This window comes from Polypterus senegalus, chromosome 2 (genome assembly GCF_016835505.1).
Source record: "Polypterus senegalus isolate Bchr_013 chromosome 2, ASM1683550v1, whole genome shotgun sequence".
Taxonomy (NCBI): domain Eukaryota; kingdom Metazoa; phylum Chordata; class Cladistia; order Polypteriformes; family Polypteridae; genus Polypterus; species Polypterus senegalus.
Window position 1 is genome coordinate 201,709,897 of NC_053155.1, and position 27,544 is coordinate 201,737,440.

The following is a 27,544-nucleotide window of genomic DNA, read 5'->3' on the forward strand; positions in this document are numbered from 1 at the left end:
CGATAGCAGTGTCGTCAGCGAACTTTTGCAAGGGGCAGGATTCCAAGTTGTATTGGAAGTCTGATGTATATAGACTGAAAAGGACCAGAGAAAGTACAGTCCCCTGCGGCACTCCTGTGTTGCTGACCACAATGTGAGACCTGCAGTTCCCGAGACGCACATACTGAGGTCTGTCTGTAAGGTAGTCCACGATCCATGCCACCAGGTATGAATCTACTCCCATCTCTGTCAGCTTGTCACTAAGGAGCAGAGGTTGGATGGTGTTGAAGGCCCTAGAGAAGTCCAAAAACATAATTCTTACTGCACCACTGCCTCTGTCCAAGTGGGAGAGGGATCGGTGTAGTATATAGATAATGGCATTCTCCGCTCACACCTTCTCCTTGTATGCGAACTGCAGAGGGTCGAGGGTGAGGCGGACCTCTGGCCTCAGGTGGTGAAGCAGCAGCCTCTCCATGGTCTTCATCACATGTGACGTCAGAGCGACAGGCCGAAAGTCATTCAGTTCAATAGGACGTGATACCTTTGGGACTGGGGTGATACAAGATGTTTTCCAAAGCCTCGGGACTCTCCCCTGTTCCAGGCTCAGGTTGAAGATGTGCTGTAGAGGGCTCCAGCGCACAGGCCTTCAGCAGTCGTGGCGATACTCCATCTGGACCCGCTGCTTTGCTGGCACGAAGTCTCCTCAGCCCTCTGCTCACCTGCGCTGCTGTAATTGTGGGTGGTGATGTCTCTCCTATGCTGGTGTCAGCAGAAGGATGGTTGGAGGATGCAGTACTCCGAGGTGAACGTGGGTTAGGGTGGTCAAACCTGTTAAAGAAGTTGTTCATCTTGTTTGCTCTCTCCACGTCTCTCTCAATGGTGGCACTCCGCTTCGAGCTGCAGCCATTGATGATCTTCATCCCATCCCACACTTCCTTTATGCTGTTATTCTGCAACTTCTGCTCCAGCTTTCTCCTGTACTGCTCCTTCGCCGCCCTGAGCTGGACTCGGAGTTCCTTGTGCAAGTGCTTGAGCTCATGCTGATCAGCCCTTTTCTTCTGGTTCAAAAGGCCCTTGATGTCACTTGTAGTCCATGGCTTGTTGTTAGCATAGCAGCGTACTGTTCTTACTGGAACTACAATGTCCATACAGAAGTTGATGTAATCAGTAGTGGAGTCAACAACCTCGTCAATGTTCTCACTATGTGACCCCTGTAGGATTTCCCAGTCCGTAGTTCCAAAGCAGTCTCTCAGAGCCTGCTGTGCCTCAGGGGACCACTTCCTGCATGAGCGTGTGGTTGTAGGTAGCTCCCTCACTCTTGGTTTATAGTGAGGCTGAAGCAGAGCCAGGTTATGATCTGCTTTCCCAAGCGCAGGCGGCAGGGTGGCACTGTATGCTTCTTTGACATTTGCATACAGTAGGTTAATAGTTCTATTTCCACGGGTGTTACAATCCACATACTGGGAGAAGGCAGGTAATGTTTTGTCCATTGTTACATGGTCTCCAGCGATTAGCACAAGTGCCTCAGGTTGCTGCATTTGTAATTTAGCAACTGCGGAATGGATGACGTCACTCGCTATCTCAGTGTTCGCTCGAGGGGGGATGTAAACAATAACAACAATCACGTGTCGAAATTCTCTGGGCAAGTAATAGGGACGCAAACTTATGGCCAACAGTTCGCTGTCCCTGCAGCAAGTGGAGATTTTAATGTTTACATATTCAGAGTTACACCATCTTGTATTGACATAGAGTGCGAGACCTCCTCCTTTCTGCTTCCTGCAGGTACTTGCATCTTTGTCCGCTCTAACTGTGCTAAACCCGGGTAGCTGCATGTTAGAATCTGAGATGTTAGTTGTTAGCCACGTTTCACTAAAACACAGCAAACTTCATTCTCTGTAGATCCTGACATTTTTCACAAGTGCAGCCAGTTTGTCAATCTTACTTGGTAGTGAGTACACATTTCCCAGGATCACAGAATGCACCGAAGTTTTGTAGCATCACTTTCTTGCTAGACGCATGGCTTTTATCTCAGCACCGGCTCTGCTGCCCCGATACCGCCTTCTTACCTCGTCAGGTAAATAGGGAACCACACTGGCATGGGCATTTGTTCTCAGCGCTTGAAGTTGACTACTTGAATAGACGAGTCTCGGTGTGTAAAAATCCATCTCCAAGTAGTGTCCAGGGAACGAGTCCACATAAAAGAAAGTGGTAGGAGTTAACAGTGAAATAAAGAAAAATAGAGAAAAAGGTAGAAAGATAAAGACTTTAAAGATGTCATACACAGAGCTGCTGGAAAGGCTGCCACTCGCGTCGGCGCCTGAGTCATGATCAGACTGATCTTACTATAAATACTTGTTCTATAAATAAGAATATAACACAAGATTGTAGTCATTGCTAGTGTTTAATGCTGCCCTGTTTTAGTACATTTATTGGTCTTTTTATTTTCGTAATCTTTTTATTTTGTTTCACAATTTTACAGGCAACAGACATTTCAGATCCAAACCCTATAATGATGATTATGCTGTGTGTTTATTTGTATGAAAAACTGCCCCAGTATGTTCCAAAGAAGACAATTGAGTTTTCTGTAGGTTTGCATTGTTCATCTATCAGACAGGTACGTTACTTTAACATCAGATGTTTATATAAATTTTAAATGCATAAATAAGCACCTGAACAATCTAGGGAATAAAGAAGAGCATTAAGGTGGTATATAATTACAATATCTTAGGTAGAAGTTGCTTTCAGGTTCTCGTGTAGTTAATAGTTTCCAATCTGTTTATTATCTTCCTTTTAATTAAACTGACCGTCTAATAAAATGGCCTACTTTTGTTACCAGCCCAGAAGTTAGGAATGCATAGTTGTACTTTTTTCTCAGAAACAGAAATTCACCTGTTTTAAAAAATGTATTTATTAGATTTATAGCTTTATAAAATTACTTTACAATAACTGAACAAACAATAGCTAACACTATGCTGTGCAACAAATTCAAGTTCAACTCCATCCTCAAACCATCTGGGGAGCTATGAAATCAGATAACCTAGTATGAAGTGGTAAGTCAGATATATTGAAGCATTAAGTCTATTAAGGTTATTCATCAAAGAAAGAAGTTTGTCTTACTTCATTTTTCTTCTCTTTTACCTGAACTTAACACTTTTGGATGACTCACCAGTTATTTGTCATTAGCATTGTGTATGCTTATCATGAAGTTAAAAAATAAAACACAAAACGGTAGGGAAATGTTTAAAGGGAGATATTCCTAAACACTTCTACCATGTTTCTTAAGTAATTAGTATTTATGACCAGAGCGTTAGAGAAAACAGATTCTCTAATTAAAAAAGGGAGCAAAGATGGGAATCAGTTTCTGTTAAGAAAATCATTAATTCACTTTCTTTTCCAAAAGTACTGATGTCACTGGATAATAGGGTGCAAGAGTCTATTTGCAAACTCGGATGCAAGGTAAGATCCCACCTTGGACAAGACACCAGACCACTGAAGGCTGTATTCAGATATGAACTTACACTCATAGTCAACTTAACCTGAACAAGTTTGGGATGTGGAAGGACACTGGAGTGCTGGAAGAAAACCCTCAGATGAACAGGGAGAATCTGCACACAGTCCTGAGAACTTGAAACCATACTTCTAAGCTGCAAAGCACCAATGCTTAACAAATGTACCACGGTGCAGCCCCAGTTAACAAACTGATTAGAGCAATAAATGCAAATTCATAATCAAGCTAGTCAGCACATCATTGGAATGTGAAGGAAAACAGCAGAAACCCACGCAAGAACAGTAAGATTTTAGACACTACCCAGATACAACAGCAAAAGAACAATAGTGCTATCCAGTGTACCACTCTGCAGCCCCAGTTTAGAAACTAATTAGAGAAAGAACCAGATACCATTATAGATTGTATAAGAGACTATAAAACTACAATTCATACAGTCTTCTCAAGTAACCATAAACTGACTATTATCTTGAGAGCCTGTTAAAATACCACTGTCAGGTTATAGTTTGCTGCATATGGCAATTTAGCAATTACACCTAACAAATGTGACATAATAGCAATACAATTGTTTAATTTATAGCATTTTGTATTTAGGAGTAACCAGACAACCAGACAAGAAATTTGGCAGAAGGGCAAGCATAAAGCATTAGTGTAAATGAAATGTGCTTACTGTATGTTTGTGAATTTAGGAAATGAATTAGACTTAAAAAGTATACTTAAAATAATCTTGTACAAGACATTTCTCTCATTCACATTCAATTTAGAATTTGCATTTGAGCACAACTGGAGTTGTTTGGAACTGACATTAGTTCCACTGTGTCTTGTAATTCAGCACTTGTAAATGCTCAATGCACTTTTCCCTCTCCTGATTTCACTCCTAAGTATTTTTCATCATTTATGAGCAGATCATAGTTTTTATGTTAAGCAATTGATTAAATATTCTCACCAGTTTTCTTGTTTTCTGAGTGCATTTATGGTAATCACAAAGTAAGAATTGCCTGATACAGCCAAGCACATTTTAGAAATAATAATGGTCCATTACTTTCTAGCAACTGAAGGCTGGAAAACACAGTCAATGGGGTGCCAGTTGCTTTCAGATTATACATGTACATGCATGCACACGCACAAACACACCACGTCTATTTAGAGTTCTCCATTTGTGTGCCATTTTGGAGTTGGAAGAAAACCGGAACACCCAGAGAATAACAGTATCAGCTTAAGAATAAACTGCAAATATCATGCAAAATGTGACCGAAGCAAGACTTGAGCCTGGGAACTTGGCAAAATTTATAGTATTTTTGTAGTTCAGAAATTTAAGAAATCATTTTTCTGTTTTGAGGCTTTGTATCAAAATTATATATTTTTGTTTCTTTGGGCATTTATATATTATCTGATAATTATACATTTTACAGAAAATTAAACATGTGCTTCAAACCCCGCACTATTTACAGAACAATAATAGGTAAAGAACTGTCAATTGAATTTGAGCAGAATCATTCATATTCAGCAAAAGAAAATATGTCGGATGAGGGTGCAGTGATTGGCTCTGCTGTCTCTTATCTCCAGTAAAATTAATTAATATTCCAGCATTTTCATTGTCGGTATGGACTCTATACATTCTCTCCATGTCTAAGTGGCTTTTCCCTGGATTTCGTTTACTCCTACATCCCAGAAAAATGCATGCCATGTTAACAACTTGTATTAACTGGTATGATCTGTGCTGGAATGGCACACTGTCCAAGGATGTTTCTACCCCGTATATATTTTGACTACCCAAATTTTGGCATAAGCAGGTTCAGAAAATTAATTAATAAAGTTGCAACATTTTCTGAAAATATTTTATTCCTCAAGCACATAGTTATTTACTCATTTGCATTATTTTATGTTCAAGTAATAACAGCTGAAGATCTATCTTTTTTTAACCTAACAGGTATTGCTGAAAAACACAAGTTCGAAGGCTTTGGTGTATACAGCAACAATTATTGGAAAGGAGTCTGAAGATTTTGTTATAGTGAAAGGAAACACTGTGACAATTGCACCAAGGTAAGCACTCTTACAGAAGCTTTTTTCTATCCAGAGCACTTTTCATGATCATTACTAAAAAAATTACATTACTTAGATTCTAATAAACATAAACTGGTTTTCATTTGCTATTTTGTTCAAATGTAACTGCTGATTTTGTAATTGGGTCCTATAGCACATATACTTATAATGAATACATTATGGTTGACTTGAATTGTGGAATGTGAAATAAATACATTAAGTATAAAACAAGACAAATCAGGAGCAAGCACAATAGAAGTGGTTCCTGTCACCCTACTAAAGAGTTTGGTTTATAGCCTGTGTTAAGTAGGGCTGCAGAAAGTGCAGTGAATTTAGCTTAATCCCTGCCTCTTGACTTGCTAATAGAATTACTGACATTGCCTGTATTATAAACAACAAAATGTAATCTACCTCTGTACTTACAAAGTGCCTGGGAATGTTGCTCATTTAATCAAGAAAATACAACTAAAAAGTAAAAATACAAACAAAAATAAAATAAAAAACAATAAATTATTTTTCTTGTGAAATACTAACATAAACTATCTTTAAATTGGTATAAGTTCAGGTTCAATCATAATTTATAGTCTAAAGACAGTTTCTCAATGTATGACCTCTCCAGTAATTTTCAGCCATAGTCTTCATTTATATAATACTAGCAAAATAACTGCGCTTCGCAGCGGCAAAGTACTGCCTTAAAATTTTTATTAAGAAGAAAATTAAACCTTTTTAAACTGAGGGAAAATATACCAATAATTATTTGTTAAGGATCTCTTTGTATACCACATTGTGAGTTCGTCCCTCTGGTTGTAATATGACCAAGCTGTGCGCTGAGCTTACTCTTGAGCATGCAACGTACAGTTGGCCATGTGAACAGTAATCTTGTTTCAAATCTCACAGCTTGGATTGCTGCTGTCATAATCGGTTTGAGTTTCATGGTTTGTTTCAATTACGACCATATTTGTAGGACTTGTCTTGAAGAGACATTCAGAATCTGTCAAGCGTTGTAAGTATACAACCGGTTTCATCGATAACTTCACATACAGCTTTTGAGAGTTTAAACATTCATAAACATCAAGTGTCCACTACTGAAATCGTCACCTGTGAATCTAAGATGTTTAAGAGGCATTGGCGGTTGTCGAAAGGTGTAAAATATTTGACCATTTCGGTACACTTGAAAGCGACAACCGAACAATTCAGCGGCAGCCATCAACTCACATGCAGATTCATAGGTGAAGGGCTTAAGCCAGGGCTATTCAATTGGCGGCCCGCGGGCCACATGCGGCCCAGAATCAACCTCCGAGTGGCCCAGCCCGTGGTTCCGCCCATAGATAATAAATTAAAATATATTATTCATAAATTGTTATAATATAATATATATTACTAGCAAAATACCCGCGCTTCACAGCGGAGAAGTAGTGTGTTAAAGAAGCAATGAAAAAGAAAAGGAAACATTTTGAAAATAACGTAACATGATTGTCAATGTAATTGTTTTGTGTATTTGGCGGCAGCGTCACAAAGTTATTTTCGTCTAGCTGCATCAGAAAATGTACCACAACGTCTGACACGCCTCCTTTTTACTGTTTTCTCACAGCTTGGATTGCTGCTGTCATATACACACACACACACACACACACACACACATACACATACATACATATATATATATATACACATATATATACACATACATATCTTCATATCTACATCTATATACATATCTACATATACACATATATATATACATACCTATCTACATCATATATACACACACACAAATTATATATATGTGTGTATGTATGTATGTATGTATGTATGTACGTACGTACTGTTGTGAGTGATGAGTGTTGTTGTCATATATATATATATATTTACACACACACACATAAACATATATATATACATATCTATACTTATACACATATATACATACATATATATCTACATATATACACATACATATACATACACACATACATACATACATACACACACATATATACACACAAATACATATATATATATACATACACACACACATATATAAACATTATATATACATATACATACATATCTACATATATACACACACAGCTATTTCGTATCAGTGCAATACGCTGCTTGTTAAAATGGATAACTCCCGCTCTTACGTGCAAGTCTGCGTGGATATTATGAACTATCGTATTTGTTCAAGTTCTATTTAAATTTTAAATGGAAGGAATTTTTATTTAGTCGACAGAAATATCTTTGGTAGGAATGGTAAAAACAGACAGGAATATTATTCCTGAATAAATCAACTCAAACCTTAAACAACTTATAATATTTTGCTCTCCATAAAAATATATCCTGTCTAAATTATACAAGTTAGAAATAAAGTAAACATTAAAAGAACAAACATTCAAATTTCTTTACTCTTATGTAATTTTATATAAAAAATAAACTTAGATTTTAAATATCCCAAAAGATTTTGCTCTCCATAAAAATATATCCTGTCAAAATTATACAAATTCAAATATGAACATGCTGCATAACAAAACCTGGAAATATAAATAAAATGTGTTCCTTTCAGCAATAACAAATCAAATCATTCAGTTGTCTTTGCTCATATGTCATTTTAGAGCTGGACGCCTGGCATCTTTTTGGCAACAAGTTCGTTTATGTTTGGTGTGAGGTTCTGTGTTGTGGAGATTCTCAGGATGGATTGCAGGTGCTCATCAGTGAGGCGACTCCTGTGTGCTGTTTTGTTAGTCTTTATCACTGAGAAGAGCTTCTCACACAGATATGTGCTACCAAACATGCACAAGGTTCGAGCGCATGTAGACGGACTTTTTGTTCTTCAAAGTCACCAAAGCGCCGTGCAAACTCAGTGCGCTCAGTTTATCAGCAAAGTGCGTGTTGGGAACACCATAGTGACGACTTGGTTTAACATTACTTGGCAACAGGGAAAGTGGGGAAAGTTGCACTGGTGCATTTGTGTCTCCCATAAAAGCAGCTTCACTTGAAATCACTTTGTGATTGTGCACGGTAAAACGTCCGCTGAAGTGTCAGATTCTTATTTAATTATTCTGCTTTCTGTATCTTCTGCATTGCATTCAGGTTACCCTGATGTTTTGTCTCATAGTGCCGTCTTAGATTAAATTCTGTAATTACAGCCACATTAGCTCCACAAATGAGACACACGGGTTCAGTAAACATATACTCAGCCTCCCATCGGTTTTAAAGGCTCTATTTTCAGAATCAACTTTTCTCTCAGCATCGCGTGAGCTAGCCGCAATAACTTGCAGCATCATAAGCTAGACTTGATTAACGCGTAAGTGTTGGCAAGGCAGCTGAAGCGCTGCATTATGGGATCTGTAGTTTATTGTGTTACCAGCGCTTCATATACCGGGCTTTAATAACAATAATACAGTATATAAAATGATCTCGCGGGCGGATATAATTACGCCGGGCGGATGTGGCCCGTGGCCCTTGAGTTTGACACATATGGACTAAATAGAACTTGAAAAGATATATTTTTGAAATGTGATCGCGCAATTCAGATAGAGTTGGCGCACACTACAGCCTGCATCCTCCCTCCTCTTACTTTTTACCGTTCATCTAATGAATACACTGAGTATGGCTTTACCAAAACAATCATTGATGGCGAATAAAGTATCCATTATTCGAGTATGTAGATCGGAATATATATATACATATATATATACCAGCGTATCATGCGAGAAGTAGTGTGTTAAAAAGCTAGAAAAGAAAAGGGAACATTTTAAAAATAACGTAACATGACTGTCAATATACAGTATTTGTTTTGTGAGTGTTACTGAGTGTTGCTGTCATCAAGGATTTGATTATCATTATTTCTTTCAATCAGGTTCGTATTTGTAGGATGTGTTGTGTTCAAGTTACATTCCGTGTTTGTCAATCGTTGTAAAGATGACAGGTTTCTTTCATCGATTCGTTTCTTACTGCATCAATAAACAGCTCGTCTTCTTCTTTATCTGAGACCTGACACACTGCATGCACGGTTTTTTTACACTGTCTTCCTTTAGCGGGACATTGACTTTTTCCACCGTGTGCTTTGTTTCCGCAGTAGCTGGATTTATGAATATGCTTATCAGGCGCTTCATATTTTTGCTGCCTTTTCAATTGTGTAATTCGGTTTTGTTCAGCTCTTTGGAACTGTTGCCTTTTATCTGTGCACTGCGTCAGTTCCGTGAGCCGCTCGGTGTACATGCATCGAAGGTTCCCAGCTGTGCTGGTGCCATCTCGTGCTATGTCCATGGCTGTATTTAATGTTACCTTAGTCCTGGCACTTAAAACTTTCTCTCGCAGTTTAGCTGAGTTTGTGTCAAACACCACCCTGACCATCTCATCTTCCTCTCCATAAGCACAGTCCTTCACCCGTGAATATTTAGTGGAGTTTGCTATTGGATTGCCGCTGACGGACGGCCTTATATGGGCAGGCACTAAATTACAAGCGCCAGCGCAGCCTGTCTATGAACTTAATTTAAAGTGTAGGTTTACATCGTGCTTTGTTTCAGTAGCAGAACTCATGAATATGGTTGTATATGTCACTTTCGCTCGCTTCTTATTGTTTAGCTGCCTTCTCAATTATATAATGCATGTTTTCTTCAGCGCTTTTGAGGTCTTCCTGGTTTTCTATGTACTGCGTGATTACGTGGGAGGCGTGATGATGTCACACGAAACTCCGCCCCGGCGTTCAAGCTCATCTCCATTACAGTAAATGGAAAAACAGCTTCCAGTTATGACCATTACGCGTAGAATTTCGATATAAAACCTGCCCAACTTTTGTAAGGAAGCTGTAAGGAATGAACCTGCCAAATTTCAGCCTTCCACCCACACGGGAAGTTGGAGAATTAGTGATGAGTCAGTGAGTGAGGGAGTCAGTGAGTCAGTGAGTGAGTGAGTGAGGGCTTTGCCTTTTATTAGTATAGATAATATAATATAATTTTATATATATATTATATTAATATAAATATATAGTATATTAATATAAATATAAAGTATTTATTATGTCTATGGTCCCGCCAAAAACGCGCATTCCTACGTAAATTACGTAGCCTGCAACACGCAAACAATGCAGTGCGTGCCGGTAGTAGCTTAGATTACTATCAATATGTCTTTCTCAACACTGAAACGTAAAATTGCCAATGAAAACCGTAAGTTTAACCCTGCCTGGACTGACAAATACTTGTTTATTTTACCGCCACATCCAAACGCCAAACCGATGTGTTTAATTTGTAATGACTGCGTTGGAGTATTTAAAGATTACAATGTGCGGAGGCATCATGTTGAGAAACACCACACTTTTCGCACCAATTTTACAGAGGGATCTCAAGAGAGGGCTGCAAAAGTGCAGAGTTTGATTGCATCTTACAACCGGAGCAGTACTACCATGGTGCGGTCATTCACAGCCCAAGAGAGAGCTACTGCAGCTAGGGTTGCCACCCGTCCTTTAAAATACGGAATCATCCCGTATTTGAGAATGAAATTGCGCTTGGCCCCCAAGGGATGTGGCCCCCGCTGCAGTATGCGTCCCTTATTTTTTTGCATTAAAAGTGGTAACCCTAACTGCAGCATCCCTTCGTGTTTCCTGGATACTGGCAAAAAAGAAAAGGCCATTCACAGACTCTGAAACCGTGAAGGACTGTATGCTGGCTGTCATGCATGAGGTGATAAATGACGATAAAATTAAAATGAGCGTGGTATCTGCTATAAAAAACGTACCCCTGTCAGATACTTCAAACATTCGTAGGGTTGAAATTCTTGCTGCAGATGTGTATGAAACGTTGTTAGGAGACCTGATGAAAGCTGATACTATGTCTATAGCAGTAGATGAGTCCACAGATAAAACTGATACTGCTCAGTTGTGCATATATGTCCGTTTTTTTGATGGCAAATGCTTCCGAGAGGAGTTGCTCGGCCTACTGCCGTTAGAAGGACACACAACTGGCGTGCGATATAGTCTTTGGGAAAATTTCCGCCTTTTTTAAAGACAGTGGTCTGGATATGAAACGTGTGTGCATGCTTGTGACAGATGGGGCTCCGTCCATGACAGGGAAAGTGAATGGTTTGGCAGTACGTTGGTCCGCTGTTGCACCTTAGTTGATCTCCTTACACTGCATTGTGCATCAGGCGGTGTTGTGCGCAAAACTAAGCGGGGCGCTCAAAACAACAATGGACAGCGTTATGGCTATATTTAATTTTATTCGCTCCACATTAAGCCTCCAACACCGCTTATTCCGCATGCTGCTGTCAGAAATGTCTGCTGACCACCACGACCTTCTTTTGCACAATGATGTGAGATGGCTGTCCAAAGGCAAAGCACTGGAGCGTTTCTGCGGTCTCAGAGAAGAGATCATAATTTTCCTACGCGGCAGCAAGCAAAAAGGCAGAAACGCACTTGATTCGCATACTGGACGACAACTTCATGGCAGATGCTGCTTTCTGAGCGACATATACAAACACCTGAACGATCTCAATTTGGGACTACAAGGCAGCGACCTTGCGCGCATTCCAAGTTAAACTGGACCTTTTCGCAAATGATTTGAGCACAGGCCGAATGCTGCATTTTCCGACACTCCGCAAAGGCATCTTACCCCCCGCACAAATCATGAATGTGATGACAGATTTCATTGCGATGTTGAAAAATAACTTTGCTGGTCGATTGGATGGACTTGATCTGCCCACAGAGTTGGCCGTTTTTGTCAGAGACCCGTTCACTGTTGCAATAGAAGGGGACTTATCCACCAGAGCTAAGAAAGTGGTCCCTTCCATTGACGAGGGGAAATTCACACTCGAACTTGTTGACATGCAGTCATCTGTAACCATGGCACAGCAGCTTTCCACTAACGGGCCTGCAATGTTTTGGACTGATGTCAACGCACATCAGTTCCCTAACATTAAGAAAGTAGCGATCGTCATGCTCAGTATGTTTGGATCAACATATACATGTGAGTCAAGTTTTTCACACATGAACTCCATAAAAAACAACTCTTGTTGCTCCCTGACTGACCATACTCTCCACCAATGCCTTCAAATTGCATTGACAACTTACGAGCCTAAAGTCACTGCTCTCGTTCAAAACAAAAAATGTCACTTCTCCCACTAAGTCAGCAGGGTAACTGTAGCCTACAATACATCAATATAATGTGGGATGCGTAACAGAGGCATGCCTAATCACACATGGTGATTTAAAATATGTTCCCTCAGTGTTGTTATAGTTCTGAATACTGTGCACTTTTTATTTTATGTACTTTGAGATGTTCCTGGGTCAAATGTGTGCAAGTTGTTTATTTTGTTTCAAAAGGAAACAATGTTATTTCTAATAGCCTACTACTGTGCACTATTTTGTTTTATGCACTTTGTGATCAGATAGGTCAGATATGTAGCCTAGGTCAGTTTTTTTTTTCTTTTGTAAGTGGAAAAAATAGGAGATACCTCAGATTTTGTTAATTCAGCTCTTTTTGTATGCACCTTTTGCTCTGCAAACTGACCAAAGTTAAAAGAGAAACAACGAATAAACCTTATGTTTTTCAATAAATTTGTTTGTGTTGGTTTTAAAATGTGTCATTACGAGCTGCTTTGCTGCTAAAATGACTGGCCCAGCTAACCTTCTTGGTTTGACAATCTGGCCCAACTGAATTTGTAATTGAATAGCCCTGGCTTAAGCATTTCACTCTTATAGTGCTCCTGTGTAGAATAATTATCTCCTGCACCGTCATCAGTCCACACCTTGAACCTGTCCCAGTCATTCAATACATAAGACCCAATGTTCCTCCGGATATCAAGAGTGAGCCTGATATGGCCTTGCAATATGTAACAAAGAGAATGGAAAAGGTAGGTGCCATCTCCGGGCATGGAAACCACTCGGTAAGTGACAGTTCTTTGATCGATGGTGATCACCTCGATAGACATGTTAATGGGGGTACAGTTGGAATGATAAAGGAAATGGGTACCTGAACAATGTAAGGTAAGTCTAAAATACCTACAAAATAACTATAATCGTAATAAATGAACAATAAAACAGCGGAGAAGCTGTGGATTAAATAAAAAGGCGGTAGTCATCAGCAGGGAGATGTGAATCCTGTGGCGAAGCAAGGAAGGGAATTTAGAGACAGGAGTGATGGATGGCCTTATATAGGCAGGCAGCCAACAACATGGGAGGCGTTGAGATGGGGGACCCAAGTCGCCTCACACGGTGACCGAGCTGCAGGCTATGGATGTATATATGTAAGCAAGTAGGATTCAGTTAGCGTTGGGAACCCGCGTACCAAATTTCTTGAAGATGAGCCCATAAGTAACAAAGACCGTTGAAAATTTCCATATGGCAGCCGACAGTGGCATCATACCACCAAAATAAGTATGTACATGGTTAGCGCAGGGAAGCCGCCTACCAAATTTCGTGAAGATGGGGCCATAAATAAGAACGTTCAACATGGTGGATGTTGTCGACCGTTATGACTGTTACGCATAGAATTTCGAAATGAAACCTGCTTAACTTTTGTAAGTAAGCTGTAAGGAATGAGCCTGCCAAATTTCAGCCTTCTACCCACACGGGAAGTTGGAGAATTAGTGACGTTGGAAAGTTCAATACGGCAGCTGACAGTGGCGTCATACCACTGAAATAAGTATGTACATTGGTTTCGGTTAGCGCAGGGAAGCCGCCTACCAAATTTCGTGAAGTTGGGGCCATAAATAAGAAAGTTCAACATGGTGGACGTTGTCGACCGTTACGCATAGAATTTTCGAAATGCAACCTGCTTAACTTTTGTAAGTAAGCTGTAAGGAATGAGCCTGCCAAATTTCAGCCTTCTACTTACACGGGAAGTTGGAGAAGTAGTGACGTTGGAAAGTTCAATATGGCAGCCGACAGTGGCGTCCTACCACCGAAATAAGTACGTACATCGGTTTCGGTTAGCGCAGGGAAGCCACATTCGAAATGAAACCTGCTTAACTTTTGTAAGTAAGCTGTAAGGAATAAGCCTGACAAATTTCAGCCTTCTACCTACACGGGAAGATGGAGAATTAGTGATGAGTGAGTGAGTGGGTGAGGGCTTTGCCTTTTATTAGTATAGACTAGTAAGTCGTGGACAGTCTCTGCACATATACATGACCGCTAGTTGCATAGTTTTACATCCCTTTCAACTCAGGCATAATGGTTTCTGATGAGCCAGTTTGCTTTTGCCTTTAATCCATTAATGTTGGCTGCTGTGTGTATGACAGCTGACTGCCAATGAACATTCAGCCAGTGGTCCAATGTATACATGTGGTTACAAGGAAAGAAGCAAACTGGATGTTTTGGACAGCACAAACAAAAGAGAGGTTTTATCTGTCGGATGTCTCTTAGAAAAAGGAAAAAAAAAAAATGGGCTGAGTGTGTGGCTGAACTGTCAGGCAGTGCTGTAGTCAAGTCTGCCCCTCCTGAGTCCAAGGCAAGTCCCAGCCCACTACCATTCAAGACCAAGTCTACATAGAGGTTGTGACCAATTCAAGATAAAGTTCAAACAATAGTGAATCCAAGACCAAGTTCAAGATGAATTTTTAACTAGAATTTAACTATTTCCTTCCAACCCAAATTTGCTAATTCTGTAATGGGGTTATTTGAGGCTCAGCTCTACTTAATATCTGCAGATATGCAGATGCACTTTAGACAATGGCTTTAAGCATGTAAAGAAGATGATGTTATTTTAAAAGGATTTATATATGGATGATTTTCAGTGTTTCTCACTGCACCAATGTTATCACAAGGATGTCTCTATAAATTTGCGATTGTTACAACTTGTGCTGTCCCTTGAAGGATACACAATATGCTGAAAGTTCTTTTAGTGTACTTAGCTTGATTTGTAAGCAGGCCCAATGCTAGGTTTGAGCAACCCTGTTAACTTCATATTTTTGTTTGACTAATGAAAAATGTTTTGGTCCTAGCTGTTTGATTTTATTTTTTGATTTATCTCTTGTTGTCCCTCGTACTAAGTGTAAAACTAAGGGGGAGAGGGCTTTTGCTGCTGCTGCTCCTCACCTGTGGAACTATTTACCTCATTACATAAAGGAGTCGCCTACAATTGAACTGTTCAAAACAAGATTAAAGACTCCTTTCTATTCACTTGCTTTTCGTGACCTTCAGTAATATTCCTTATTGTGATTATGTAATCTTACTTCTATTTATTATTTATTTTATTATGTTCATTTATTTATTTCTGTTTATGTTATTTATGTTAATTGTATGTTTTTTTCTTCTTTTATTGTAAAGCTCTTTGGCCACAGCATTCCTTTGTTAATAAGTAATATAAATATTATATATGCTATATAAATAAATTGATATTAACGTTGCTTTTTTATTTTGATCTTTGTCTTTCCTGGAAGTGTTTCTGTTTTCATTAACCATCTTTTAGGAAACTTTTCTTTCTCACGTTAATTTTTAGGCACATTCTGTGGCATAATATAGACATTACCAGTTGTTGAGTGGGAGCATACACAAAAGAACACCAAAATGTGATGATCAACATGTAGCTCTAAACCCAGACAAAACAGTTTGATCATACTCCTTATGTTGAGCATTTTTATGGATTGTTTGAGAATAAATAAAATTTGGGGTGTTTTTTTAAACAACAGTGGAGGATCGTATTAGGATAAATTATTTATTTAAAGTAAGGCTTTTCACCAACACTCAACACTCTCTAAAAATATAATATGTAACTCCCACCCTCATGATATTTTGTTCAAGAATGATTTTGGTACCTGCTTCATATAGCCCTCCAAAATATTTCAGTTACTACTGTCAGAATATGTTTTAGAACTTTGGAATACATCTTCCCAGGTGATAGAAGTTACACATCAATATTTCCTTTTAAAGAATAATAAAGCTTATGACCAAAGAATCTGCACAACAATGGACAATATATTTCATATTTAGTTAGGCAAAAAGTTGTGAAGTAATCTAATATTGCTTTTTGCAATATATACTATATGTTTTCAATCAAACAAACGTACACTGGCAGTGAATACGGTTGCAGTTGCTGTTGAGACTGGGGGACCGATCAAGAGAGTAGAGTTCTATTTAGCTGAGGATGATAGAGTTTAGACACTAACCAAAAATCAAAGTGACAGACAGCTGCCAAGTCTTCCCCTTATTGTCACTAGTTTTCATACAGATGTTTTTGTCCAAACAAGCACAAAGGGCAGATGCTGTTTGTGTGCACACTTGTGTCCGTGCTGTCAGTTCTCCTAGCTAACATGGTAATGATAACAATTCAAGAAAGGCTCCCCAAATCAAGCTAATGTAAAAGGCAGGCTAAGTTACAAGACAGATACTTGACCCCCTGAAGGTTGTAGCAAAGGAGGGAATGAAAACAAAACTAAGTGCCTTTTTAAACAATGTTGCACATCCTCTCTGTCACAGTAACACTGAACACTTTAAAAGAATTACTCAGCAGAAGTGTGTCTAGAAATGCTACTGGGGATCCTTTATACAAATAATAACATGTCTGTATAATGCATAACTCTGATTTATCTATCCATCCATCCATCCATTCATTCATTCATACATCCATCCATCTATATTCACAACCCAGTACCAACCCTGAGAGGACCCATGTGCATTCATAACCTCAACACTACCAGTGAATCAGCATTACTAACCACTACACTACCATACCATTCCATGTTTATTAAAATGGTCAACATCCATGTAATTAGAAAAAGTATTAGTAAATAACACAATACAACTAAACTAAGCAAAACATCAAAAAATACAATAATTTTAATTTTTGTTTTTGCCTTGACCGTGTTTTGCACTGCTCTATTTGCTCAAAGAGACAACAAGATCTTTATGGGAATATCAAAGTGACCACCCTGGGTCCTAGGATATGACATTATTAGTAGTCCACCACCTGCTGAATATTATGCTCTTCTTTGTCTGAAACAGCATCTACAAAGTAATAACTTTAATATCCTTTTACAAATGATTGTATTATAAATTGTATTTTTAAATCAAATTGTCATGAATAATTATAAGATGCGTAGTACAATGCCAGTTTTTTTTACATTTATTTAAACCTTGCCTGTTTTCTGTTCAGTATTTGATGCAGATTTTTTTCCTTGCTTTGCAGAGGACAGACAAATGTAACTGTGGAATTCACCAGTCGCTTTTTGCGACCAGTGGAATCAATACTTTTGCTTACAGCAAAGTTATCAACAGGACCACATGGTGGAACTCTGGTATTTACATTGAGATCTAACATCACAAGCATTACATCAAGTGTGAGTATCAAATTTCAAAACCAAGCCTTAAAGTTCAATTAAAACAAATGGAAAAAAGTGGATAGTATAAATTGTGATAATGTTAAAATAATTGTTAAAAAGACTTTCTTTTTATGGAGTGGAGAATTCTTTACTCTTTTCTTGCAGACTGCTTCTATACTCCAATTGAAAGTCTGTTTGGAGGTGTAAGATATCCAGGGATATTTATAACTTTTGACAGGTTCTGCTGAATGCTCTTTTATGAATGAATTTTGAAAGTGAATTCTGTTTTCATTTAAAAGCTACAGAGAGGACATATCACATCAGTTTTCGAAATCACTTTTTAATCTAATCTAATCTAATCATCACAGGGTTACAAATGTGTGTGTGTATATATATTCCTAGTGATCCTCTTGACAAACAACCTAGGCTTAGGGATACTCTAAACCTACACAACCAACAATATTTCTGTTTCTTTAAAAAATTTCAAAGATGTATACGTTTGTGTTTTATTATGTTGTTAGTAAATCACTTAATTACTTGTATAGAGAAAGCTCTTTTCTACTTAACACTACCAGTCCTCAAAATATTATACGGATGCCTGTGTCTGAGAAAATGGATATTTCTTTGTAGGCTTCTTAATTCAAGGAAGTGTCTTTTGTAACTTTGCAATAAATATAGTCCATCCATCCATCTATTATCCTACCCACTATATCCTAACTACAAGGTCACGGGGGTCTGCTGGAGCCAATCCCAGCCAACACAGGGCGCAAGGCAGGAAACAAACCCCGGGCAGGGCGCCAGCCCACCGCAGTAAATATATTTCTAATATATAGTAAATATACTAGAATTAGATTTTCTCGTGTACTCATATATGGGGATGGATATTTGAGGAGTAAACCACAAGTCAATGATTATATTTATATACTGTATTATGTACATTAAACAACCATCAACAAAAAATAAAATCAAATTATTAATATATTGAACAATTATTATAAAAGTAAAGTTGAATAAATTGGACTCTGCAGCTGCATGAATAAAAGGTAAAGTACCACTTCCAGTAATCGGAAATAGCCCAAAAGTTGATAGAAATCTACTGTATGTTTTGTAAAATATGCTAAATTTGGTTGACCTAAGTCAAAGAGTACACAAGTTGTCATGTTTACATACACACACACAAACACACCCACACACAGACACACAGACATAATTCCAAAAATGTATTTTCAGACTCTGGGAGGTCTAAAACATTGAGATTCAGCAAAATCTCTAAATGGAATCTTTGGATAATTCCAATACTTTCCCTATACTTTGTATATGAGAAAGTCAATGAGGTCTAAAACGTCAAGATTCATCAAAATCTCGACATCGAATTTTTGGGTGATTAAAATAATTTCCCTGTACTTTCTATGTGAGAAAGTAAAAAGAGACTTATCAAGACATTTCTTAAATGTTGGATAAGCTTTAAAACATATTAGTACTTTTCCCACCCAGCAACTCTTTACTGCTTTTGATGCTCTGTTCTGTGACTAAGAAAGTCAGAATTTAACATTATCTCCTAGGTTTCTAGGGTCATTACTATCATGTGTACAGAGTACCGTGAAATTCTTACTTGCATGTGCTAATCAACATGCAACACATCTGCACTCCTTGGTGCCATGATTTGTGAGTGTAACTTTACCTTATGGTGGGTTAATATCCATGGACAGCAGGTTCCAATTTAAATGAGAAAATTGTATTGATTTATAACATGTTGATAGTTTTTGGTTTTAGAGGGTCTCTGACTGTCTGTAATTGTAGTTCAGATTTCTTGAAAGAAGTATCCAATGGAGAGTTAAAATCTCTGTTGAACTCTCAAGAAGTTAAATACCATTTCAGGTGACTACCTGTTGAGGCTCATCGAGAGAATGCCAAGAGTGTGCAAAGCAGTAATCAGAGCAAAGGGTGGCTATTTTGAAGAAACTAGAATATAAAACATGTTTTCAGTTATTTCACCTTTTTTTGTTAAGTACATAACTCCACATGTGTTCATTCATAGTTTTGATGCCTTCAGTGAGAATCTACCAATGTAAATGGTCATGAAAATAAAGAAAACACATTGAATGAGGAGGAGTGTCCAAACTTTTGTATATATATACAGTATATACTAGTTGTCTACATTGTCATATCACCTCTTCTCAAGTATAGTGCTATTTAAAGCAAATAGACAGATCCCAGGGCATCGTATGTGTAGTAAATGGCATTCCGAAGGATGATGGAAAAGGTCATAGATTTGTTTCCTTGTAATTTAACACGTCCATATATCTTCAATAATTGTTTTGTCCAATACAGGGGCTGAAGTCCACCCATACTTTATCTGGCTCAAATCAGCAGCTAATCTTAGATGTATCCTCAAGTTAATTTATCATGTATTGATTCTTATCTTATTCAACTTTTACGGCCCAATTGTAACTGATTGATTTGATGAAACTAATTGATTCTTTGTAAGTGGTTTAATTTGCATCAGTTTTTAAATAAAACAAATACATAAAATGGTTTGACTCAGAAAAGCAATTATGTTGGGTCATTCATACATGAAAGTGTCACAGCTGTGTCAAGAACATCTGACCATTGTCAAACCTAAGATCTTTCATTACACCTTGCCACAGATTATTTTAGTGACACACATTTGAACTCTAATTAAATATGTGAGGACATGGTAGACTGATAGCAACGAACTGGCGCCCAGTTTAGGGATTGTTCCTGCCTTGTGCTGTATGCATGCTGGGACTGGCGCGACCCTGGATGGATAGATGGATAGAATAATTTAACATGTACAACGAAGATATTTGAATGTTCCTTAAAAGTTTTGAAGAATCGATGTTCTCAGCTTCCAGATGGCTTTACATCTATTACAGAGCTGATTGTGTGGTGATTAGTTACTTGGAGAAAGAAATGTAAGGGCAGGAATTAGAAGGTCACGCACGGTGCAGCAAGCATCTTGTAGGAGGCTGGAACAATCTCTGGACTGGGTGCCAGAGCGTCACTATCAGGAAGAGAAAGGCTGTTTAAGAAGAATGTACTGATTCACACACACAGAGAAGAACACATACAAAACAAAGCACTTAACGTGCTACTTTAGTAACGATGGAATTTGAGAAACTAGTAAATTAAACGATTTTAAGATGAAGTTTGTGACGTTTTGCTTTAATGACAAAATAAGCTATGTGATTAAAGTGGAAATTTCAAGATTAAAGTTGACATTTCGAGCTTTTTTTCCCACTGTGTCCCTATTTTTTTTTCTTTTCTCTGTACCCTAATAAGCTTCCATATTACACTCAGACGATGAGCTACAACATGCATATATCACGGTGACTTTGATATCTGACAACTTCTTTTGTATTTCAGGCACTGTGTGACTTTATGAACTTGAGCTTTCGAGTTTCTCCGACACTCTATGTCACTCGATCAGGTTCCTTTTGTTTTTTATATCACTGTTTAAACCAACAAATAGTACATTTTTCTTTGCCTCAACTTGGTATTTGCTGAAATTCTTCTATTTTCCCCTGTACTTTTGCCATTGTCTTTTCACAGTTCGCTGAACTTAAGGGCTATTTATATTGATTTGCATATTCAAAGAAAGTGTAATTCTGCGAGGAGTCTGGGAGGGGCGGCAGGCACGTGTGTTTTGTCCGTATGCCATGTTTTAGTGTGAATTCTACACACGGTGTTATGCATGAGCCCCCAGATCTCAATATAGAGAAGAATTAGTGTTATGAAATAGATGAAGCACTGGGAGCAGAGTTTAATTTGCAGGAAATTTGCAAAATTATGTTGCATGTGAAGAAATTGTAGTGGACATACATTCATGACTGGCATTTTTGACACCTTATTAATTTCATGCCACAGCAAATTTAGGCTGTTCTAAGAACAAACGGGGGACACCCTAATAAACAGGCTGTTCTGTGTGTGTTTTTATATGATGTAGTTTTCATTTGGATTAGTGTTGCTATATACAGCCAGGCATGTTAAGGATATAACTAAGTTTATGAAAAAGAGTGAGAGAAGACCCCTCGGTCTTTGAGGCTTATTTGGTTAGATAAAATTCATGCATCTTTCTTGCCTGGTACTTATAAGAAGACAGAGTATCCAATTTAATAATTTGAATGAGCAGATTGTTCTGAATTCCTACAACTTTTCTCTCTATTAACATCTCCTGTATCTGTAATATCTAGTTTGGTTATTGTTTATAAATAAACAACATAATTAATTAAGGATTTTTTTATTCTTAATTTTCATTTCATTTACAGTTTAGAAGGATTTAATTTATCTTTACACTAATTGGTTACTTTACACTATATGTGTAGATGGACCACTTTTGAAAATCTTCAGAAACCTTTTTATCCTTTGTCTTAAACTAATAAATAAAATGAACATAATAAACAATTTCCTTATTAATTTGCAAATTAATTGACTGGTATTTAAAATAGCCGACTGTCCTGCTAAACTAGCAGTATTACTGTGCCTTTAAATTTTACTAATCAATACCTGTCGTTTTTCTTAAATGTGTGTCACGCGTAATAATTTGTAATACTTAATCCAAGTTTTTAATTTCTCTTTTCTTATAGGGTGTCATTAAATGCTCTTCTCCATGTTATGAACTAAATAAGTGCCATGTCACAACCACAAACCCTTTCAAAAAAGATGGGGAATTCAGGTAAGGTTTTTCCATTCATAAAAATAGGTAATATTTATAAATAAATAAGTAATAAAATAAAATGCATGGATGCATCCAAAGGAACAGAAGCTGTATTTCATATTTTTAGTTTTATGTAGTAGGGTTTTATGGGAGGAAGAAAGTGGGCATTAGAAAAGGCAGGCGTGTACGATTATCTATCACCATTTGTATACAGAACCAAAAGTATTGGTCAGAGTGGCCTAACAGCAAAGGTACAGGCTTTGAAGCAAATATTGGTACTCACTGGCAGGTTGTTGTAAGTTTGTTGCAGTTTGGCATTTAAATGAACGTAGACTCCTAAAGAAGTACATGAGTAACTGACATTGACATTGTATACTAATCACCATGTGCTAATGATAAAAATCAACATAGAATTAAAGTGTAAAATATAGAAAGGTAATGGATAACCATTGATGATGGACATTAAGCTTCTTGTTGTTGTTTTACATTTTTATTTTATGCACTGTGGTTTTTTTTCTTACTGTACCCAGGTATAAATTCTTAACTTTAATTTAGCAATATTACTGGTGGAAAGAGTTCTCTCCACATCATGCTATGCAGTATTTATGTTTCAGAAACATTTGTTATTTGCAAAAATGTTGCAATAAAATGTATCTTTTTGTTATTTGGATAGGTCTCAGTTAATTCTATAAAACATTAAAGGCTTTAAATAGTTAAAAGTTAAATAATAATTCTGTTATTGCTAATTATGTAATTCTGCAACTTCTGTTACTCCTAAAACAAATATTTAAGAGAAGTTACAATAGGGCTTTCATGCTACATAGATCAAATTTTTGTATATAAAATCCATAATCATTTATTTTCAGGTCCTTTTTTGTCAATATTAGACTTTAGCACCATGCGACATGACTCAACATAATTTATTAGCTTATAACTGGTAATAGTTCCTGCCATTTTGCTTAGATCATCTTCACCAGCTTTTCTGCATATAAACCATGGATTGCCATAATGCCATTTTTAAATACTCCTGATCTGAAATAGTGTTGCAAAGCTGAGCATTTTTATAGAATAACCATAGTCATAATTTATCAAAGCTTAGCTAGTAAATTAAGCACTTTCAATTGAAAATTTGCCAACTTTTAGATAGATAGATAGATAGATACTTTATTAATCCCAAGGGGAAATTCACATACTCCAGCAGCAGCATACTGATAAAGAACAATATTAAATTAAAGAGTGATAAAAATACAGGTATAACAGACAATAACTTTGAATAATGTTAACGTTTACGCCCCCGGGTGAAACTGAAGAGTCACATAGTGTGGGGGAGGAATGATCTCCTCAGTCTGTCAGAGGAGCAGGACGGTGACAGCAGTCTGTCGCTGATGTTGCTCCTCTGTCTGGAGATGATCCTGTTCAGTGGATGCAGTGGATTCTCCATGATTGACAGGAGCCTGCTCAGCGCCCGTTGCCATGGCTGTTAAACTGTCCAGCTCCATGCCTACAATAGAGCCTGCCTTCCTCACCAGTTTGTCCAGGCATGAGGCGTCCGTCTTCTTTATGCTGCCTCCCCAGCACACCACCACGTAGAAGAGGGCGCTCGCCACAACTGTCTGATAGAACATCTGCAGCATCTTATTGCAAATGTTGAAAGACGCATCAGTATTGGCAGTCCAGTCCAATTTATCATCCAGCTGCACTCCCAGGTATTTATAGGTCTGCAATCTCTGCAAACAGTCACCTCTGATGGTCACAGGATCTGTGAGGGGCCTGGTCCTCCTAAAATCCTCCACCAGCTCCTTGATTTTGCTGGTGTTCAGTTGTAGGTGGTTTGAATTGTTTTGTCTGTTGCTAATTGATTGTATTAAGCATATGCACACCATGCATATGCATTCTTTTGCATTATCAATGATATAAATTATGTTTAAAGTGGTATTTCCACTTATAGACCCAATACATTATACACTAATAAAAATTAAAATAAAATAACATTGTCAAACCTGCTTATTCCAATTCAGGGCTATAATAAACTCTAGCCTATTTCCTGCAACATTGGGTGCAAAGGCAGGAAACAGCTCTGAAAAGGAAACCAGTTCATCATTGGACCCACTCATGCAAAAAAAAAAAAAAACCACACATACCCACTGGGCCAATCTGAAATCACCAATTAACTAATTTAGCATGTCTTAGGGGATATGGGAAGAACACTGGAATACCGAGAGTACAACCCATGCAGATATGGGGAAACTGTGCAAATTCCACATCGATGTCTAAGTCTAAAATTCAAAGATGCTAATCTGTGAGGCAGCAGTACTACTCATTTCTCTTGGTTAAATTATAGTTAAATTAAAACTCAAAATTACATTCAAGAAAAATACAAAAAAAGTCCAAACACAAAAAAAGTTTGTGATAGAGCATGTTTTTGTACTACCATAACCTGAACGACCTCAGGGACCCTGTACAGTTGCTCGTCCCACTCGTTCTGCCTGGAAAACAGTACAGGACCATTGTTGTTCTCGCCATTAGATTCTGGGATAGTTTCTGTCCACAGGATTTATAATTACTGTCAACCACAATAACAAATATTGTAAGAAATATTGTGAGTTAAAAACATTGCATATAATTAAATACTTGCAAATATATATTGCATATATACATTTTGAACACAATGTATTCTTTTTTTGTGTGATATGTGTGTGTTTCTTTTGTTTGTTTTTTATTCTTAACTGTTCTGATGACAAATACAAGTAAGAATTTCAAGAGTGTTTGGCCTTTACCTATTAAAGTAATGTGGGTTGCTATCTTTCCATCTGTCTAAACTTTTTGGCCTTCTCAAGAACTGGAATAATGTCTGAAACTCTCCAGAAAGGTGAACTGAATATTACTTGGTTAAGTAAATAAACTCCTTCTGGAAACCTACCATACCTAGTGAATCAAAAGTGATATGATTTCCTGAGTTTCTCATCACAAAACATGATTAAAAGTCACAAAAACATCTTATATAACACAAGCAAGTGGATTTTTTTATAAAGCAAAGATTTATGTGATCCCATTTTTTCAGTTTTGGCTCCATGGCAGCAACAACTTGCTGACATGCAAGAGGGAGTTGCTTTTTTGAGCTAATGGTATAAATGGGATTAAACACATTGATACTGAGTGAAAAAAGACTGAATTGATAATCTCTATTTTTTCATTGACCTGAACTAAATGATTCAAGTTCTTTTTGTGACTATAGGAATAAATATCACTAGGCAGCAGCATTAACATGCGCCTGCTCAAGGTAGAAGTTTTAAATTGAAGTAGCATTATGCAAGTAACATTATGTGTAGTAACCTCATTGCATGATAAGCACATTCAATCAAAAGCCTGAACCGTTAATTGAATCAAAGTACTATTCTTCAGCTTGTCCAACTAACATAGTTGCGAGAAAAGCCCAAGCTCAAGCACCCCTTAAATGAGTATTGATAAGGCCTCAGACTGTATAGAAATACCCTCAGTCACCAATGTTGAAATATGTATTTGACCATCATGCACCATATATATCTTTTTTTAACATCTTCTTGTAAGCAGGCTTGCAGTATTTATGGGTTGGTTTGCATGTGCGTATTTTAATATGAATACACTTCAATAGCCAAATTTCATCTAGTCAGTTTATAATTCCATTCCTGCCATTTAATATTTTTTAGACCAAAGCACAGAGATACCTACATGATCTTCATGTTGTATTCTGAATTTCTTCATGTTGTATTCTGAATTTAAAGCGACCTATCACGTAATGATTTATTGTATCAAGCAATAACTCTGAGCTTGCTAGAATTGATGATGAGGTATATGTACTTGACTTGCTATCAATATTGTCACCTGGGAAGCAGAATCTCCTTCACACCATCTGAGCATAGGTTTCAAAGGCGCCATCCCTCTCATGTTTCAAGCTGTATCTCATTATGAGAAATCCTTCACACTTCATCATGCAGCATACCAAGCTTATCATCTCTATAAATCTACCAATGCCATTTCTTAGATGAAAACTGACACTGTTTGCAAGTCTTGCTTGCTTATTAAGTAAACTATAGGGCTATTCCGAGTTGCACAGTATTTATATATGTATAACTGTCACAATTTTATTCTGTTAATATATGTTGGCAAGTGGTACAGCATGGAATTTGCCAGTATTTACCTGTGGCGTGCCCTTTTCCACTAATAAATTACCATATTTTTGAACATTATTGTTGTGCATCCTTCTGCCTTAAATTTGCAAAGAAGAGCACTTAATTCTGTCAAAAAAAGTTACACAAAAGTTGGTGTTTCACTACATTGTATCTTTCTATACTTAAAAACATTATTTTTAGATTTTTTTTGCTTTTTTTTCTTGATTATTATAATTAAAGATATTTTCTCACAGGAAGATGTTTGAAGCCAACTGCATTAATTTGGCACTACAACAGAAAGGGCTTTTCACATCCAAAATAATACAAAGTATGAAAAGGTTAAGTAAGCACACAATAAAGTATTACACAAAAGGGAGTAAACAAGGTGCAAATCAAATCAGTGGAAAACAAAACCCTGCTGCCTGGACCTACATTGTACCACCAAAATACCAACTTTCTCACCTCCTGTCACTCTCGAACTCTACATTTATGTCCTCCCATTACAGGAGCCTTCACTTTAGTACACCTTCTACACTCAATTTCCCTTGTGTCACTTTTCAGCCAAGCTCCTACATTTTTTTCTAAGGTTGGGCTGGTCCCACATTTTATTTAAAATTTATTGCAAGAATTCCTTGTAGTCACTTCATACATCCCCTAATCCCAATGTTTCAGTTTTGCTGAAAGTGGTGTGTTTTCAGAAATCTTTCCTGGCTGCCTTAAGGAGGCCAAGTTGTATCTCTTCTTCTAGATAGGAATAAAGAGCTGACTCTTAAAAGGCTAGAATTTTCTGCATTAGAACAATCTAGACAAGAACAGGTCATTCAGGTCAACAAGACCCACCAGTCATATTGACTTAATTCTTCTAAAATAACATTAAGTCTAGTTTTGAAAGTCTCTAAAGTCTTACTGTCTACCACATTACTTGGTAGCTTACTA

At 37.5% G+C, this 27,544-nt stretch overlaps 1 protein-coding gene across 1 annotated transcript in view; it reads left to right on the forward strand.

Annotated features, from left to right (window-relative positions):
- Positions 1-27,544, forward strand: part of LOC120524451 (cilia- and flagella-associated protein 47-like) — a 644,864-nt gene that overhangs the window by 228,410 nt on the left and 388,910 nt on the right. Inside the window, exons 40-43 of the mRNA XM_039746304.1 lie at positions 2,459-2,593; positions 5,415-5,527; positions 17,650-17,800; positions 22,390-22,478. Of these exons, the coding sequence (XP_039602238.1) occupies positions 2,459-2,593; positions 5,415-5,527; positions 17,650-17,800; positions 22,390-22,478 (488 nt within the window). The remainder of the gene's footprint in view (positions 1-2,458; positions 2,594-5,414; positions 5,528-17,649; positions 17,801-22,389; positions 22,479-27,544) is intronic.